Source organism: Vespa velutina, chromosome 21 (genome assembly GCF_912470025.1).
Source record: "Vespa velutina chromosome 21, iVesVel2.1, whole genome shotgun sequence".
Classification (NCBI taxonomy): Eukaryota; Metazoa; Arthropoda; class Insecta; order Hymenoptera; family Vespidae; genus Vespa; species Vespa velutina.
This window is the reverse complement of record NC_062208.1, coordinates 3494370-3514206: the sequence shown is the minus strand read 5'-3', so window position 1 is coordinate 3514206 and position 19837 is coordinate 3494370. Positions and strand designations below refer to the sequence as shown.

General features: G+C 34.1%; 2 protein-coding genes across 8 annotated transcripts; one reads left to right on the top strand and one right to left on the bottom strand.

Moving 5' to 3' along the window:
- Positions 1–697: 697 nt before the first annotated feature.
- LOC124956318 (eukaryotic translation initiation factor 4 gamma 2) lies at positions 698–14968 on the bottom strand. Of its 6 annotated transcripts, none has more exons than XM_047511975.1 (8): positions 14825–14968; positions 4594–4705; positions 4251–4467; positions 3169–4111; positions 2925–3059; positions 1932–2818; positions 1539–1844; positions 698–1364 (listed from the first exon to the last, which is right to left on the bottom strand). In XM_047511975.1, the coding sequence occupies exons 4-8, from the start codon at positions 4070–4072 to the stop codon at positions 1290–1292; spliced, it is 2307 nt and encodes a 768-aa protein (XP_047367931.1). In that variant the 5' UTR covers positions 4073–4111; positions 4251–4467; positions 4594–4705; positions 14825–14968; the 3' UTR covers positions 698–1289. The 6 variants fall into 6 exon arrangements, with proteins under 6 accessions (XP_047367931.1, XP_047367930.1, XP_047367932.1 ...); XM_047511974.1 differs by lacking the exon at positions 14825–14968 and adding an exon at positions 14658–14816; XM_047511976.1 differs by lacking the exon at positions 14825–14968 and adding an exon at positions 12823–12940.
- On the top strand, positions 14616–18899 carry LOC124956321 (t-SNARE domain-containing protein 1). 2 transcript variants are annotated; one of them, XM_047511980.1, is made up of 6 exons: positions 14616–14892; positions 16545–16748; positions 16839–17004; positions 17096–17226; positions 17680–17813; positions 18010–18899. In XM_047511980.1, the coding sequence occupies exons 2-6, from the start codon at positions 16546–16548 to the stop codon at positions 18183–18185; spliced, it is 810 nt and encodes a 269-aa protein (XP_047367936.1). In that variant the 5' UTR covers positions 14616–14892; position 16545; the 3' UTR covers positions 18186–18899. The 2 variants fall into 2 exon arrangements, with proteins under 2 accessions (XP_047367936.1, XP_047367935.1); XM_047511979.1 differs by lacking the exon at positions 14616–14892 and adding an exon at positions 15536–15693.
- The last annotated feature ends 938 nt before the right edge of the window (positions 18900–19837 follow it).

Sequence of the window (19837 nt, the reverse complement as noted above, 5' to 3'; positions counted from 1 at the left end):
GGTAAAGGTGGTCGATTAACGACAGAACCACAGGGAACCATCTGTAATAAATTACACCAAGGTATGTTTATTTTTTTTTTTTAAATACGATTTAGTCGTGTCACTAGTTTTTGCTATTTTACGTTACGTGGATGTGATGTTGGCTGCTGGTTGTTATATAATTGGTAAATGATTAGTACTTATTAGAATCACGCCGCAGCAAGTAGATATTACAGCAAAAAACAGATGTTTAATCGGTCATTTAAAGTATTTTATATATCTGACTCAGGACATTTATACTGTATCACGAACTTTCCATTAAATTATTACTTGCAACTTTCCAAAAATTGATTTGCGTTCGTAATCGATTTTTTTCTTTTTTTCCTCTTTTTTCTCTTTTTTTTTCTTTTTTCTTTTTTCTTTTTTTTTTTTTTTTTCTTTTTTACTGAGTCAGTCCTGCCTGTGTGTGATCGTCTCTTTGATATAATAAATGTAAATGTTTTTTTTTCTTTTTTTTTTTATAGCCGTAATCAATTGTATGTATAATATAATAATAATAATAATAATAATAATAATAATAATAATATTAATATTAATATTAATAATAATAATAATAATAATAATAATAATAATAATAATAATAATAATAATATTAATAATAATAATAATAATAATAATAGTAATAAGTAATCATGATGATGATAATAATAATAGTAGGTAGCAGTAATAATTCATCTTAATAAATGTAAAAGCTGGTACACAGAGATAACAAGCGACTCGCAAGTTGTCGCAGAGACAAAAAAAGACTTACAAAACGCGACACATGCACAATACTAGACAAAAACTTGGACAACACAAATCACCAGACTAATTTTTCTCCTTTCGTTTCGTTTCGTTACGTTTTCATTTCAATTCATTTCAATTCGTTTCAATTCGTTTCAATTCATTTCAATTCATTTCTTTTCTACACCGATAATCGAAACAACGACGTCTCATGATACCTGCTGACCCAATATTAATATAAATCATATTAATATGCAATTATCTAAAATCTTCTAGAACTTCTTGTTTACGGAGCCTGTCATATATCTCGAAGGCTTGTCATCTATCCAATAATTTTGGACACGATTTAAAAACCCTTCCTTTATACGAGAGCCTCGACAGACTAACAAGATGTTGATAGTACTGAGTGGAGATAACTCAATTCAGTGAAACTGAAACCCCATAGTGGTTCAGTAATATAGATAATAAAACCCTATTCCAAATTATAGGTAGTCTGAAAAACACATCCTTTTCAGGGGCCTTCACAATTAATTCTTTTCATCGTTTTCATGTTCCTCCTCTTCAGAATCTGCATTATCGAGCCAGAGCAACCAACGGTACACCTAGATAATAATTATATGTATAACACCTATAAAGTATTAATGTTCAAGTACATGCTTATTAAAACGGACATCATCAGACGCAGGATGGACAATCGCATGGATACACCAAGAAATATTCTTAAAATAGAAAGAAAGGTATATAAATTATTTCAACGATATTCTTCCTTTTCTTACCTGGAACAATGCTTCGCCCTTGCCAGGATAAGCATCAGTGACATCTTCTCTCCATTTGCTAAAGGCATCTTCTTCGATGATTCCAAATTCGTAAAGTGCCACGAACCATCTTCTCAGCATTCCTTTAGGAAAACTTTGCGAATAGCAAAAGACTTGTAATGCATGGAGAGCTGTAACTTGTGACTCAAGGGCCTTAAGGAATGTGTCAAGAAAGCCAGCATATTTACGCAATAACACACGTTCCTTTTGTACCAAATCTTTATCAGGAGACTGAGTTTTATCGACACCGGGCGCCAATGTTGTTTCCTATTATTAAAAAAATTATGTATACTCCTAATGGTACCATCCATGGTTGGAATATACATGGAATATTATTTTTCTATAATAACTAACCTGAGTTATATATTTAAGAAGAACATTCATCAATGCGTTAATGAATGCAGCATCGCAGTAGTGTAACGGATCTAATTTCTCCTTAATCCATTTGTAAAGTGCATTTGGAGTTGAGTCAATTTGTATTTGACGCCACATATCTCCTTGGATCCTTAGAAGTGGACACAAGAATGTTAATTCTCTGTCCTCGAGGATTTCTCCTAGTCGTTCTTTTGTTTTGTCTGCTTCCGGTAACTGGCTGATTAAATTTACTTTGCTGCTGTTGAAAATCTGCAAGAGTTTTGCTTTTCCTTGAGTACGATGAAGTTGTTGAAGCGTCAGTAGAAATAGCGGATGATATTGGCCATTCTCCGTTACAGAAGTAAGATCGGTTAACAGTATCAGGTTGTCCACAATGGCCTTGGCTGTTAGAAAAGCAACGTGAGATGTTACACAAGGCACGCTCTCTTTTTCTGGTATACTGGCCACCAATTCCTTCCACCCTTCGTGCAATTGTTGTGCATTAATAATAGTTTCTCTTTTCAATTCGGATACGAGTTTGGCAGCAAGATCTCGTTCGGAGTCTCCGCGGTCCAATGTATTCGAATATATCGTACAAATTGCGTGACGCAAAAATCGTTCGGGTATCTTAAGATCTTTGAAGGCTGTTATAGCATCCTGAATATTGGTATGATTAGCAAGATCGTCCATCAAGGCATTCACCTTCTTTAAGATTTCTTCCTTCGAAGGACCTTTATCCTTCTTTTCTCTAGCTTTCTCTCTCTTATCTAAAGGTCCCTGTTTAATTATGATCGAAGGAGGCGTTTCTTTATGTAACAAAGGCGAACTGGGTTTGAGTGTGGCAGTGCGCAAAAGTGGTAGATCCGATGTTCGTCCTGGGAACAAATCTAAAAATTTTCATATTTAATATATTATCCTAATTTATATTACTATACACTATGATAAAAGGTATAACGATTAGTCATAAGGGGGGGGGGGGGGGGAGGTGCTTACCGCTATTCAGAGGTAGATTGGGATTGATGTTAGTCTGCTTAAACATCATAGAATTGGCCGAAGGTCTCAGAGACACTTCCTCTGGATGTCCAAGTAGCATCTTGTTTTTATTAAAGCGAAGTTCCTTAGTACTATCTGTTAATGGGAAAATAAAGATCGATGAATATTATTTAATCTAAAAAGATATATATATATATATATATATATATATATATATATAAAATGAATTCAACGAATAGCTCACTATTATTAAAATTCTGAGATGAATTATGCTGTTGTTGATTGTGTTTTCCTTGGAAGTTATTCGGATGACGATTCTGGTTCTGGTAAAATCCTGGTTGGTTACGTTGATTATGACGGCCATAACCAACCCCGGGAGTAGTTGAGAATCCATTCGGACTGAATGGAGACGGCATGCCAAACGAAGGGGAAGTTAGAGGAATACTTCCCATCATGTCCATTTCTAATCCGCCACGACCCATCTTTCTTAAGAATTCAGCTCCGAGGCGATCCTCTCGTCTATGGAAGCCATTACCCCTCGAAGTCTCCTCGTTATCATTGCGGATTTGATTGATAGGCATCGGGCCCTCGGTGGTTGTGGCCTTACGCGGTGCCCAATTATCACGGCGTAATTCAATGACATCACGCAGCATAAATTTAATGCGTAAAGGAAGATCACCTCTCTCTGCCAAGAAGTTCATACGTGTGAAGTATTGATCCATAAGTATGCGGCCTTTATCCGAGTCAAGGATACGGCCGCAGGTACGCATAATCTGGCAAAGGTATTCGATATCCTCGGCGTTGTCCCCCCTGGATCCCCTTCGCCTTTTCTTATGCAGCAATTCTTGGATGCAGTTATGTAAAATACATTCCGACACGATCCCAAGCTTTCCAAGTTCTCCGATAAACTTGATGTGGCCAAGCATCTTACGCTTGGCGATCTGCCGGCGATGTTCATCCAAAGGGCTAAGTTCATCCTGATTTTCGAACGCCTCGCTTGCTTTTGAACGATTTTCAAACTCGTCCTGGCACTTGTTAAGTAGGAGTAATCTGAATGTACTTTGAGCTTTTTGACCTTCAACGATCGATTTTCGAGGTTCAAAGTTTGCAGCTTCGTCGGACAGCCGTTTGCACAGCTGTGCATACATAGAACTGTATTTGGGCTCATCAAGTGCTTTTTCAAAGATCTGTAAAATGGTTCGTTATCAACCATGCGACTTTATTCATTTCCGATAAGTATACTATACCAAACGAATGACACTGGCGATAAGAAAGATAACGAATGTTCCCCGAATGATGAGTCAATCTTACTCGTCTTGTACTTACCAAGAATATGACACCTTTGAGAATTACATTGGAGTTGAGCTCAAAATTGAGCAGATCGTTGCTCAGCTTTGCGAACTTTTCCGGTGTGAGCTTGTTAAGAATACCCCGCACCTTTCTAAAGATGAGATCATTTCTGCTTTCTGGGGTGAGTGCATCGCGTCTAACAGTTGAAGGAGGGATCCAGCGTTGCTCAGTGGATAGGGAGCGAATATCGTCCCTGGAAGGCATCGAATTTTTTTAATCTCAGTGTTACAAGTGAAAATGCAACACGCAGGATTGGGTGTAATAAGCGGCTCGCGTATGATCGCTTTACTGTCAAGGCGTAACTTTTGTAGACCCTGACCTTCCTCCCGAGACACGAGAAGCACCCCCCGGTCCTGTGGGGTTGTCCGTTGTTGCGCGTAGGTTGGCCCCCTTAGTGATAAATCACAGCATACAGAACTTCCTTTAGAAAGCTAAAACAAACGAGAAAACATGATATATTCCTTAATGTTTGATATTATATCTCTATAATCGATATAACGCTAAATTGCCCCTTTTGAGAACTGAGTGTTTGAACCCCATCAAGTGATTCATTAAAAATCAAAATGGCGGCACAATGAAGTCGATAAAGTAAACCTCTCTTTTTACCCTTATGCTATCTCGAATATAAGAATTCCATTCACGATTGCGTCGTATCGGTGATTTTTATAATAATATTGATTATACGTTCGTTCTGACGTCATAACAATCTCTTTTTTTTTGTTGTTCATTTATCTTTTTATCTCATCATAAAAAATAATCGACCGATATAGATTGATAAGAGAGATTGAGAACCACTGTCCCCTATGTAGATGGCGTTAGTTTTGTCGTTTCTTTATATATTTAAAAAAAAAAAACAAAAGAAAAAAAAATATATATCCTTTTCGAAATATAACTTTGCAAACTTTCCTGTAACTTTAAAGAAAAAAAAGATAAAGTATGAGTAAGCAAGTTTCGGTTTACAAAAGGAACGATCGAATGACTTTGGGTATTTGATACATACGAACGCGACGAAGACGAAGTATAGAAGAGGATACTCTCTGGGGAGAAGCCTCTAATATAAAGGAGAAGCACACACGTGATGGTTTGGTCACGAAATTAGAAAGAGAGAGTGACTAGAGACCTTCCAAGAAACTTGAAGAAAACAACGGCTTCGATCTCCAAGGAAGAAACGTCGTGTATTCTCTTCTATCGAGTAAAAAGGAAGGAAAGAGAAGCGTATATAGGAGAAGAGAAGAGATATATATGTGGGGCGCGGCTCATGGTCAGACGGTCAATGACCCCTTCCATCCTTCCTTTCTTCCTTCGTCCCACCTCGGTCGGTCTCGGCTCACCCCTTCGGCCGATTTCGCCGAGGCCATCCCGGCCTTCGTTCGTTCGGCGAAGGTCGGCTCCCTCCGGCTTTGATCGCCATACCACCGAGATTATCCCGGGTTTATGGATGGCGGTACGAAACGACGCTTGTCCATCGAATCTTCTCTAGCACATTTTCTCGTGATAAGAGTAAATCCTTTAGTGCGGTTGCCTCTTGCCTTTCGAAACTGAACTACATCTCTTTAATAGCTTTCAAATGCGCAGGTGCACTCAGCATCCCTCTCTTTCCTTTTAATTTCTTTTTCTTTTCTTTTTTTGTTTGTTTGTTACAAACCATGTATATACGCAAACCACCTATTGGGTGGTTCAAATAAAGTGTCACAAATTGTTGCCTTAGAAATCATTGCATATAGCGGTTCATCTATATGCGAACGAGAAATTGTTACATTTTATTTGAACTACCCTGTATATACGATTCGTCGCGTTCTAACTAGTAATACATATATATATATATATATATATATATATATATATATATATATATACGCACGCGCGCACTACTACAACAAAGTGCAAGCGCACCAGAGTACAACGCCCCGCACGCGTATACTCGCGGTTGAATCTTCACTTCACGAGAAAGAAAGAAAAATATCTCCTTAACTTCGAGCACTTTCTTTCATGGAATTCTTTAACTACACACAAAGAATGTTTTTTTGATACACAAAACATTCGTTTGGCCACACGTCCAAATGATTCGATCTATCGTGTGGCAAGATTGATGAAAATAAAACTGCAATTGGAAACACATTTCCAATCTCAATTTCTCAACTGCATGCATAACAACAATACATTATTATATTTGTGAGACATAAAAAGCTTATTTAAATTTTGGCGCTCTAATTGATCGTCATCGACAACTTGGTCGAAATTTCGCGTGACGCTGTTAGAAAACGAGAACAAAAAGCAAAGATAAAAAAAGAGAATAAAGAAGCTGACGAAGGGACATCAAAACTCGGTGGAAATAAGAGAACTTGGAAAAACGATATAACGAAATGTGTGCAAAGTAATCATTCAAGCGACGACGACGGATGCAGATGTAAAAATTAATGTTGCACTTCCGTTGGTCGAGTAACGTGATAAAACCAACTACATTCGTGCAAGTTTTCATGAAGAAAAAAGAAGAAAAAAAACGTATCCAATGTATTTAAATACATCTAATGAACGCATCATACATATGCATAATCGTTATAAGTAATACAAAATATTATTCAAACATTTTTCATGTGATTTCGTGTTTTTTAGATATGCAATATTATTATCTATTGACATGCACAAACGTTAAATGAATGATCGAAATAAAAGTGATACGAGCGCGTCGTCATATGAATATTTTTTATCAGTTGTGCGTGCCTTGACCTTCGTACGAAATTTACTTCGTATTCGAAACTCATTCAATTCACTTCGTAAATCATTACGTTATATTATTATCCGAAGAAATGATTCGTGTGGAAGATTAAGAGGTTAGGTTAGTTTTATCGACAATATGCACGTGACGATAAACACACCTCTATGACGTACATCATTTTGCAAGCGGTTACCAAATAAAGATATAAACATGTCGTGAGAGGCATAATTATAAAATTCTCTTTGTCTCTAAGTACTTTAAATTCGTCGAAATCTACAAATGGAATTCGTTGGAGAATTTATAGCTTGCACTTATTTTTTGTATTGCAAAATACTTTCACGTAGTGGTATTTATCATTTTCAGTTGACGCATTTGTAAAGACGAAACAAAATAAAATCGTAAACTAGATCATTCTATCCTAGTATACTTAAAGAATATGCATCGAATTGCGCTTGCATCTATTACATTTACTTTCAGTTATACATGGTGACGCAATAATTACTATTATAGCAAGTCGTATTTCTGTTCTCGTTTATATTTTCTACGAATTATTTAATTCTAAAATAGATAGCACATTCGATATCTGAAGATACGATTAAACGAATTATTCAAAATTCCAAATAAGTCGTATGTAATGTTCTGATTATTCCCGATGAAATAATGAAACTTTCCTAATGAAAAATCAACTATTCTAATGAGAAAGATAATACTGGAAGCAATATTAATGACAGATAAAATTATCATAACGGGTATTAGAGAAAAGATGGCGGATTCGTTCGAAGAGCGCGAAATTTAAATCGGAATAACGTTCGAGGTAGAAAAAGATCGCAGCCTCGAAGCGAAGTAGTCCTTGAGAGATCATGGTACATAAAAAGAAAAGTGGGGATAGAGAGAGGGGCAGGGGAGGGGAGGGGGGGGGGGGGAGAAAGAGAGAGAAGCTTGTGTCGGCGGTACAGGAGACAAAGAGATAGCAATGGAGTGACGTAAAGGTAGAAGAAGGAAGAAAAGAGAGAAGGAAGGCTCTTCCCTCCATGGATATTTCTCCCGAGACTACATCTCTTTTACTCTTTTTTTGTACACCATAGTTGTGGTCGTTGTGTGAAGAAGCGTTCTTCTCCTCTCTCAATAGTGTACATGTATATACAGGTTTGCGAACCAGAGTTGCCAACCTTTGTAAAAGAAATATCGCTGGATGAACCACGATACCTAAAGAAGTTTTCTATTAGGAAATAGAAAAAAAAAAAATATATAAATAAATAAATAAATAAATAAAAAATAGATTCTCGATTAGAAGAGCTAACGTATGTAGTATGAATGATCATCTCAACGATATGTTTTACTAATAATTTCACGAAAGAATATTTTGAAGAATTTTCGAAGAAAAGAAAAATGCAATTTCTCCTCGTTCCCAGAGGATTCTTTTTTTAACAACACGAAATTCTATTTTTACACGTCGAAGTCTGGCTCCTTTGGTCGAGACTCGTTAAAGACAGAGCACTTTTAGGAGTTGTTCCGGAAAAGGAGGAGAAGGAGGTACGCATAGGTCGGTCGTGGAGCGGTTAAAGCGCCAGGGCAACGCCTCTTCTGTGCACGGTCGAGGGAAAGTTGTAGGGAAGGCTGCCTGTCTCGGGGGTGGACGGAAATGCCAAAGCAGAGGGGTGGCCTCTACTATTCTCGCTCGATGCCTAAAGCTACCATTATGTCTGACGACGCTTACAACATTTTTCGAAATTCCTACCGACTGATAGAAGAAAACTATGAAGAGAAAACTTGCAAAAGAATTAAGCAACAAAACAGGTCAGATTCTTCATGGCCTGGAAATTAGAGAAACAAGACTTGCGCCCGCGCACTCTGACATCCCACAATACACATACATACTCCTCCCAATCCCATTGAATCAATTCTTGTAAAAATAATTTTCCTTTTTACGGATACAATTGATCTTTGGTAACATTTGAAATTATTTTTAGGACACAACTTGGCGAAAAAACGTGCGACTTACGTAAATGTGTGTGACGTACGTCGAAAAAAGAGAGAGAGAGAGAGAGAGAGAGAGAGAGAGAGAGAGAGAGGGAGAGTTCACCTCGTGTTTCTCAAACACGTTGCCCTCGTGTTTCTGCAAGATACATTCAGCTTCGTCCATGACATTAGGAAACGTTCCAATCGATAACCTCCTCTCATTGCTATCGATCCTCTCACTCTCTACCTTTCGCGCAACCTCCTTGCACCGTTCATGGTCAAAAACGAGATTACTTATTTTTTTTGTATGCTCAATGACAATATAAAACTTTCATTAAGCTGACGTAGTAACTCAGTAGAAATTTTCTTAGCTAAATAATTAAACGTAGATAAAATAGGCGACGAGAATTTTTAAATGTATGTCTTACAATACAATCACTTTTGTAATCTACTAATACAACATGATTCTAGATAACCGATACGATAGAATACATTGTCTTTGAATTATTTTTGTTGTTAGAGACATTATAAACAAGAAACAGTACGAAATGTTGAACTAGGACAAGCTTATGACCCTGGTAGCTCGTCGTAGTCGTGTTATATACCGTCCATAGGCGTAAACTATAGTCTCTCTAGCAAACTGAAAGGAAATCAGTGCGTCTATTCATAGTCGGATGAACGTTTGTTAAGTCCACCGTGACAAAGAGGCCACGTATGTATGTTGTGTATATATATATATGTATGTATGTATCTATGTACACGTCAAACGTCATGCTTTTTTCGTTCCTTCGATGATAAGAAAAACCGTCATATGGCTTTCCAAGAACGTATATAACTAAATCGATTGAATCTTCTTGACTATATCTTTTTTTATTTCTATCTATACCTTAGCCTATAGATAACCAAGTTTGTCGTGTCAAAGGACTCTCCTCGTTTTATCACCGTTGATCTACGACCTAATTTTATTATAATTTCTATTATAGTCTTTAATTGATCTCAATGGTATTTCTTTCTTCTTCTTCGTTTTGTTTGTTTTCTTTCAGAGTGCACGATACCATCAAACTTTTTGTGAATTGCTCCTAGATGGTGCTTCGAGTCGAGGATACGATTTGTATCACAAAATGGCCGCTTCATTAAACCCGGCCTCTCAGGCAAGATCGTTCATTTGATCTTTCAAGATTACGATGGTTTTCTTTAAAGTATTTCAATTATATCGAATCAATCGACAATAGAATAATTGCAAATAACGATAAATAATGAACGTTTACATTTGCCGTTAACCTGAATAATATTACAACTGTTGATTCAATTTCACCACTTATTGTTAGAGTTAATAATAGTAAGTAAGAATGATAAATTTAAGGAATAGAGTAAAATATTATTTTATCCTAATGGATTTTAGTTTAAATGTGTCAGCTGTATACTCCTTGTTATCGCTGAATATCAAACAAAACAGCGTCAACTCAAGAGACCACTGAAAGTAACTCGATAGACAGCGGTATGAATCATATACCGCGTCTGGCTTGCATTACCAGATAACGCGCGATAACAAATTAGTACAAAGAACCTCTCATTTTTTTTCTTTTATCGAGAAAACACTTCGATCAAATAATCCTTTATCTTTGTTTATAACAAAAGAGAGAGAAAGAAAGAGAGAGAGAGAGAGAGACAAAAAAAAATTCGCACATCGACCGATTATATGTAAAAGTATACTAGAGATAAACTAGCAATCGTTATATCGCTTATGTTAGCAAGTTCGAACTGGAGTGGTTCTCAACTTTTATTTCTTTGAAATTGTTCATGATATCTGAAACATAATGATACGATACGAACATGGAAGACACGAGATTCGATTATTATTAGTCTAATGTTAAAAAAAGACTATTGTATTTTATCGTAAGGTAAAAATTTAATAAAGGGCGAGAAATCACGAGTAGAAAGAATAACGACAAACTATAACGGCAGGGAGGAAAGCAATCGTTCGGATCTAACGATCTCATGGACCGTTCATCCGGTGGAAGGGTCGAGAATTACTCGAGACTAGAGTTTAGAATCATGGATGTTTGATGATCTATGGACGAAAAGAGAGAAAGATAAATAAAAAAAAAAAAAAATGTGATAAATAGAGATAGAGAAGATAAGAAAAAAGTGAAAAATAAAATTACGCGTAGTCGAGGAAATTTCTCGATATCCAAAATTAGATCTACGAGAACAAGTACAGGGCCGCCGTTGTTGAATATAGCCTTACGGATGTGGCTTCAAAAATAGCTACACTACCTCCGCCAATCAAATAATTACCTATGCCGAACCGGGCTTGTTTCTAATATTCGATGTGCATCGGCCAATTCTCGGAAAACCAATAAAATAAAAAAGGAAATGATTTTTGCGAATACTCGAATAAATTTGAAATATTCGAAATTCGAACATTTTTCTAAACTATACAGATGCATTTGTCGTATCGATACTATCTATCTGAATAATGTTTATGTATACGTTTTAATAGTTCTTTTTTCTTCTCTTCCATTCAATCATATTTTTGTGCAAACTCAGTTGAGATAATAGTGTCATGACGTGTGTACGGCGAAGGTAAGTAAAATCAGTCGATAAAATCGATACTCTTTGTTGCAAAAGGTAGATTGTGAAACCAGGCTTCTCTCTCTCTCTCTCTATCTCTCTATCTCTCTTTTGTCATGACCCGATTCTGGAACGTGCGAGAAACAAAAGTGAGGTCTCGAATTTTAGAAAATTACATGCAATCATTCGTTTTTGGCGAACAAGTTGGTCTTCAATTTTGATCTATGTAAGGAAAAAAAATAAAAAAAAAAAAAAAATAATAAAAAAAAAAAAAAAATAAAATAAACGACATTTTCAAAAACGATGATGGAAGTAGTTAATTCGCGAGTAATTGTCGTACAAGCAATGACGAATAATTTCAGTGAAGTAACGGTAATCTTGGAGGTTGGCCTTTAAAGTACCGTAACGATTGTACATTTCCTCGTCCTAAGAGGCACGTCGTCCATTGCCAACCTTACACGTATAATATTTACACATACTTAGAAAATAAGTTTTAGAATGTGGGAAATTGTAAACAGGGTTGAATAAAAATTTGGAACGAGAAAAGGTCAGCAAAGGTAAAAGAGAAAGTTTTGTGAACTCTCTCTGTGTGTGTGTATATGTGTGTACACTTTAAAACAAAGGAATGCAGCTATAATCTTTCAAAGATTTTCATCCTAAGTATACAAACATATATATATATATATATATATATATATATATATATATATAAACTGAGGCCATGTAAAGACTCTTACTTAAGAGTCGCGAGGCTTATTAAAATGCAACAAGGATTCTCTTTTTTTCATATTGCAAATCACGAAAGAAATATATCCACCCACTCATCCATCTTTTTTTTCTTATTGTTAAAAAATATAAGTCGTTATAATATATAAATCGTTCTTCAACAAACGAAGATGAATGGATCGATGATTCGTTTTAAGGTCCTACCAATAATAATAATAAAACTCATCGTGAGGAAAATATCTCAATGGACGGATAGAATTCACCAACCTTTCCAACGAAAAAATATTTATGTCTGCCGAATGATCTCGACAAAACTCTAATGTTTCTGATATAATATATATTAAAAACAGTTTTCAAGAAAGTTCAATAAGATCGAACGATGAAACTTCTCCTTAACTTAACTATTCACGAGGAACATATATTTTCGAATAAAATTCACTATACGCGATATGAACGATGTCGATATACATATGTACGTATCTATGTGTATATATATATATATATATATAAAAGAAAATATAATAGGTAATTAAATAAGAAAAATAATTGGAAAAAACAATGAGAGGCACGCACCTACGTGAACCGGTAGCGAAGGACGAAGGAGAACTCATGAGTTGGAGCCGACGCGTTCCGAAGAGGAGCTTCGTCGGAACCATTCGGGTTTCTCGTTCCCTCCACCATTACCACTACTCCGCCAGTCTACCGTCATCCACATCTCTCTCTCTCTCTCTTTCTCTTTCTAAATGCGTGCACACGCGTGCACAGGCACGGCTAATGATCGATGAACGGTACGAAGTGAGACGAGTGTATTGCACGGCTGTTTACGGTTTTGCACGAAGCAGTACGCCAAGGCCGATTCGTTTTGCTTTGGTGAAAAAAAAAAGAGACAGAGAGACAGAGAGAAAATCATCTACAATGTTTCATTCTCTTGGAACAAAAAAATAAGTATGTCGAGATGTTTATTTGGATGAACGTTGAGAGAAATGCAATCGAATGGTTCCGTCACTCGAAATAATTTGCTTTCTTTTTATTTTTAATTTTTTTTCTTCTTCGTGCTAGCTGAATTATCACTTGAGAGATCGAAATACAAAGAAAAGAGAACAGATTCGTGAGAATAAGATAGAGATGGAGAGAGAGAGAGAGAGAGAGAGAGAGAGAGAGAGAGAGAGAGGAGAAGAAAGAGAGAAAGAGAAGGGTTTGATACTATACATAAAGGAAAAGTAAACGCGTTTGACGTAGCCGAATGTCGTCGTCTCAACGACGATGACGACGACGACGCTTCGTCTCTCTTCGTTTCATCTCGCCTTGCCCCGCCTAACACGACGTCGATGGTATCCTCTCTCTCTCTCTCTCTCTCTCCTAAACGAGAAAAAGAGAATTGGCATTTGCAAGCAAGCGAGATCACGATGACGATGACGACAACGACAATGACGACGATGATAATGATAATGATAATGATGATGCGAGGGCGTCTCTAAGAATCTTTAGATAAAACTTGCCTCGAAATTCGTAGAATAAACGTTCTTTAATAAAGCTTTTTTTTTTCTTTTTTATAACGTAGACAATGATGTTCAATCGACACTTATTTAATCCTTTTTTTATTTCCCCGATGCAACAAAATAGATTGCTCGTTCTAAAGAAAGAGGGCAGAGGGAAAGGAAGAGAGAGAGAGAGAGAGAGAGGAGAGATTCGTAGAAATAAAAGTAAAACGTCAAGAGATGCGTGAGTATATATGAGATAGCTATAGTTTGGCGTCCTTTCTTCATCTTCCTCAAATCTATTTATCTTTCTTTCACTCATATATATATATATATATATATATATACACCGACACACTCATCTCTCTTTACATTTGCCCTCTCACACACACACTCTCTCTTTCTTTCTCTCACGAGTCCAACGCACTTTACAAATCGAGAAAACAAAAGATAGTGCACTGACGAGCAATCGAAACGATTCATTCGAGTTCATAAACGAAAGGCAGTCGTTCTCGCGTATTAATCTCGTCTTAGTCGTCGTCTTCGTAAAAGTAGAAGTGTATCTTAGCGTCGATTGAGAAATAGAAAAGAAAAAAAAAGGAGGAAAAAATGTTGAAAGAAACTCGTACGAGAGAGTGAGTGAGTGAGTGAGCGAGCGAGCGAGCGAGCGAGAGAGAGAGAGAGAGAGAGAGAGAGAGAAAAGGGAAGGGTTCGATAATCGAAGCACAAGTATTAAACGTACTCAACTAGATTATTTACTGAGAAATGTTTTCTAATATATTAAAAGCGCCATCGTTAAAGTCTCTCTCTTTCTCTCTCTCTCTCTCTCTCTCTTTACCTATCTATCTCTCCCTCTTTTTCTCTCTCTCTCTCTCTCTTTCTCTTGCTATAAACGAGGCATCGACGAGCCTCGAGAAAGTTCCTTCGTACCTTTACAACGGCCTTCTCGCACGTTTATTCCCCCGATGGAATTCACTTAACACGTTTGAAATGAGGTACACGTCACCGACGCCTTTCGACGTCTCTAGACGACCGTTTCGAATCGCTCGTTCTTACGACTAAAGCAAAAGGGATATATCGTTAGAGCGTTTACTTACGGGCGACGACGGTTGTTGTTTCTGAAGACTTTCGCAATCTATCGGTTGGACTCGGGAACTTCCGTACGGTACGTCTCGTCAATTCAATGTTTACGGGCAGATTAACCTTAGTCACCGTCAATCTTTATCAATTCGATCTATCGATATAATTAATGGAAAATGATTTTCTTATTTTCCTTTTATATATTACAAACGATATTTCACCAATTTCCTTTATTTCGAAGAAACGTTTTAATCCTAATCTTGACTTCGTTGGTGATGATTTACGCTCGACGGTACTTTAGCCACATCCAGACGAATAAACGTTTAACTCTCTCATCTTTTTCTTCATTCACAATTTATTTCCAATTGCTTTCCATTCATTTTATATCTTACAGTGTTTAGATTATTTTATAAGAATTAGTATTTCGATTGGATGAATAATTAATGATTGATATGTTCTTTTAAGGGATTCTTGACTTTGGTAGTACTTCGGCGGTTCTCTAGTTTCATTAATATCCTTTGAGATTCGTTTGAAATTAAAATGAAAAGGTAAAACGAAGGAAAATTAATATAATATATTGTCGTCAGAATTTTAAAACATTTTCGTACTCTTAAACATATATTATTTCGTTTATTTTCCTGTATATTCTATACGAATGAAGTCTCAAAAAAATTGTCGAGACGGTAAAACAGCTCCTTGAATATATTCACGTCTCTCGGATACAAAGGGGCTATTGTCACATGGGCGGTGCATTAGATCGTTTAGGCAACTGTCATTTTCCAAGTTCGGTACGCGGAGATAACTCTCTCGGTTTTTTTTTAAATGTAAAACAACAGGACAATTTCTATATCTAGATATTAAGAATATCTGTGATAAATCTACTCAGGTATGTTCGATATTATTCGTCTCTCATCCTCGACAATTATTTATAAGTTCTAATAAATATTAATTTAATCTGTCTAACGCGAGTATTAGTTTGTCGTGTACTATTGTTTCTATGTGTAGTTAAAAATTATTTATTATGGCGATATTCTACAAAAAAAATAATCTTTCTATTACAGCAAGTTTCGTTTAAAAAATCAATGCAGACATCGTAAAATCATTTTTTTAATTTTGCAAAGCTGGATGAACAATCGATATATTTCTTCAATATATTTAAATATTGTTTATATATATATATATATATATACACATATACACATATTATATACATATATTAATTTATAATTTTTCATTTCTAAGAGATTCTATTTGATCCATTAATTCGCATAATGTAATAATTTGACCTTTCAATTCTTTTACATTTCTTTGCAATGATTAATTTTATTAACGATATATATATATATATATATATATATATCGTTAATGAATATATATATATATATGTGTATGTATATATATATGTGTATGTATATCAACCCGTTTATCTATCTATCTATGTATGACAATAAAATAATAAAATTTATGTATATATTTTCTTTTTTCTAATGACCTTGAATGTTAATGCTATAGCTATAATATATTGTATTCATTAATGGACTATTATGACAACAAATAATTAACCTTTGTCCTTAAATGAATAGATAGTCTGTGGAATAGTTTATATTACTCATAACGTTAAAATTTTTAATTGGAAAAGTTCTATGTATATATAATTATATATCTACATACATAAGTGTCCAATACATTAATTGTCGTATTGAGAAATTTTGCTATAATAAGTTACTTTTATTACAGAATGGCTCACAGTTCTCAAACTTATGGGTCCACAGACCAGCGGACAGATGTACCTGATGTAGGATTTAGTCCTACTGAACTTTATAATCTCAGTGAAAATATAACCACTAATATATATACTATTAATACAAACTGGAGAACGCTTGAACGTGCATATAAGAACATTGGGACAAATAAAGATAGTGCAGGACTCAGGGATAAAGTGTATGTAATAAATTTGTAATTTTACTATATCTTCCTGATATATACATATATATCATAATTCATAATTATTTATTAATCATTGCTTCTTAGACACGAAACACAAGACAGCACAAATCAAGTTGTAACTCAAACAAGCAAAGATATTGCAAGACTTACTGTATTGATGAGGCGAGGAGACAAACAACAGAAATTGCAAATTGAAAAGTTAACAACCGATTTTAAAGATGCATTACAACGGTATTCTACTATGCAAAGGGTATAAAGTGTTTTATTATGTTTAAAATAGTACTTATCAAATTCTGTAATATATAAATTGATTCTTATTTAACATAATACACTTTTTGCAGTCAATTGCTGAAAAAGTGAAGAGACATATTTTGACTACAAGTAATTTAGAAAATGCTTCTGAAGGAGATGATGAAGGAGAAAGACAAAGTTTGCTTCAAATTCAAGATGACGAGCGCAGAGCAACACAAAGGTTTGAATGTGATATATTTTTTTTTTTTTTTAATTTTATAGGTCATTATGACCTTGAAAGGCTCTAGTTACTTGTACTTTTAATTAGTGAAGGTAAAACCAGTTCTATTACATTCTATGTTTTGTATAATGATAATAGTTTTTCGATCTCTTATAAAAACTATTGTTATGTAGTTGCACAAATATTATGTCTCTGTAGGACTTTTTAAACAAATTTTCATGAAGTAGTCATAGTTTGTGGATTTTATAGCAGAAATATGAAAATAGATTAAATTTAAAATTTCAGTGAAAGATTAAGTAATTCCATCATGTATTATTTGTATAAAGAGCAAGCTATAAAATGCACTTGAGTGTATGGTAAGTCATTTTTAAGGTATTTTGAGATTATAAAATACTTCTTTCCATTTATTAAAGATAAGGATGTGTAAAGTCGATTTTTTTGTGTCTTGCTTAGAACACTTGAGTTTCAACAAGGTTTACTGCTCGAGAGAGAAGACAGGATAAAGAACATTGAGGAAAAAATATTGGATGTAAATCAAATTATGCGGGAACTAGCAGCATTGACATATCAACAAGGAGAGACTATCAGTATGTATTTCTTTTTTTTTTTTTCTTTTTTCCTTCGTTCTTTTTGAATCAATTTTAAGTCGACTTAATAATCAATTTATCTTGTTTAGAAAAAAGAAAAAAAAACACGTTCTATATTAGTTGATTTCGTTTATGATTTATGTCAAATGTAAATATTAATTCAGTAATTCATTAAATTGTTCGCATTATTTTCCAGACACTGTTGATAACCATGTAGAGAATGTATATGGTAATGTTGAATTGGGAGCACAAGAATTAGTTAAGGGAAGTAATTACCAAAGCAAGTTTCGTCGAAAAGTTTATCTTTTGTTGTTACTTGCAATAATAGTCGTCATTGTATTAATTATTATTCTAGTCACTAAATTAAGTTAGCGCTTCTAACTAATATAGGTGACAAGAGTGTATCAAAAAGGGCTGTCTCAATCTATTATATACAATTTTTAGAAATGCTGCTATATTAAAGTTGCTATTATAATTTTGGTATTTTATATACTTGAATTTGAACTGGAAAGAGAATAGAGACTTGTTTTGTATATGCTCGTAAAGGAATTAATGTATATTTTGAATATATGAGAGAAACTTTGTTTATTCTTAAATTCATAAAATATTTGTTAATACTACACATAAAAGCACATAAATTCTATTATACCGTTGTGCTCTCAATGTATCTTTATTTTCAATTATATTAAGAGTAATATAGTTCATTATTAAAATTAAAATTGCTACCCCAGCAGTATAAATAGTTAGAGAGCACTTATACAAACAATTTTATCCAGAAGCTTCTAAAAATTGACACAGTAACTTCGAAAAACATATTGTATTTTAAAGCCTATATAATAATCGTGTATGTCATTTTTATAGTACACATTCGTTCGTGCTTTGCCTGGTCTTTATTTTATTATCTTTATATTTTTTACTAATCTTGAATATAAAGATAAGCGTTGTGTGGCATTTCTGCTGCTGAAAGTATTCAATATGCATAAAGTTTATAAAAAAATGTTAGCATTGTTTTGTGACTTGAGATTTTATAACAATTTGTATCCTTTGTTAAGGCAATGGATTAAAATTTGCTGATATTGCTCTGAACTAATATATTTTATTATTTTCCTAATTAAATAACTATTACTTTATTCTTTAAAGAATTTTATACGGCTTTTTTTCTTTTCTACTCAATATACCGTATGAAAAATGACAAAGAGAGCAAATATATTAAACAAATCTTGTTCTAATCTATTAAATCGTTTTACCATATATTTTTGCAAATCTGCTGAAGCCTAGAGATATTTTTAGTAGAAGTTTTTATAATCGTCACTTTAGCTATTGCAAAGTTGTATATAATGCAATTTTAAGAAAGAAATACATTGAGTATTCATTGGACAGATATTAAGATGTATTAGTAGTCTCGTTAATACATTCTCATGAAAAGTATATCATATTCGCAATGTTAATATATAGAAGGAAGAATAATGAGCTTATTTAATAGATTAAAGGTGAAGAATTACACATTGTTTATCTATCATTGAAAGTTATATGCTAAAATATATTAATCTTTTATTTAATTTTTGTGCCATTATGTCGGACACAATAATGTGATTGATCGTTCTTATTTATATCAAAGTCAGTTATTCATTATTCGTTATTTATCAAGTACTAAAAATATATTTTTATTTTACTAAAAAGATATTTTTCAGAATTTAAAAATGCATATTCAAAAGATTAACTTATATATATATATATATGTGTGTGTGTATATATATATATATATATAAATATATACATGTATATATATGTATATATATGTATATATATGCATATATATTTCTGCAGTATATATTATGATTATATTTTATTATATAATACATTATATATATATATATATATATATATATATATATATACATATATATGTATATGTAAATTATTCAACACGACATATTTATTATTAATGAAGAGCCATGATAGTTAATGCCATTTATTTGAATACTTACTTCACTCTGTGCATGATTATAAAATTGTATAGTATA

Coding starts and splice junctions, on each gene's coding strand:
- LOC124956318 (XM_047511972.1), bottom strand. CDS start 4,478: ATGCCTTCCAGGGACGATATTCGCTCCCTATCCACTGAGCAACGCTGG. Junction 4,112..4,250: donor TCAAAGGTGTCATATTCTTG/GTAAGTACAAGA, acceptor ACCATTTTACAG/ATCTTTGAAAAAGCACTTGA. Junction 1,845..1,931: donor TTCTTAAATATATAACTCAG/GTTAGTTATTAT, acceptor TTTTAATAATAG/GAAACAACATTGGCGCCCGG.
- LOC124956321 (XM_047511980.1), top strand. CDS start 16,546: ATGGCTCACAGTTCTCAAACTTATGGGTCCACAGACCAGCGGACAGAT. Junction 17,005..17,095: donor GGTATTCTACTATGCAAAGG/GTATAAAGTGTT, acceptor CACTTTTTGCAG/TCAATTGCTGAAAAAGTGAA. Junction 17,227..17,679: donor GAGCGCAGAGCAACACAAAG/GTTTGAATGTGA, acceptor TGTCTTGCTTAG/AACACTTGAGTTTCAACAAG.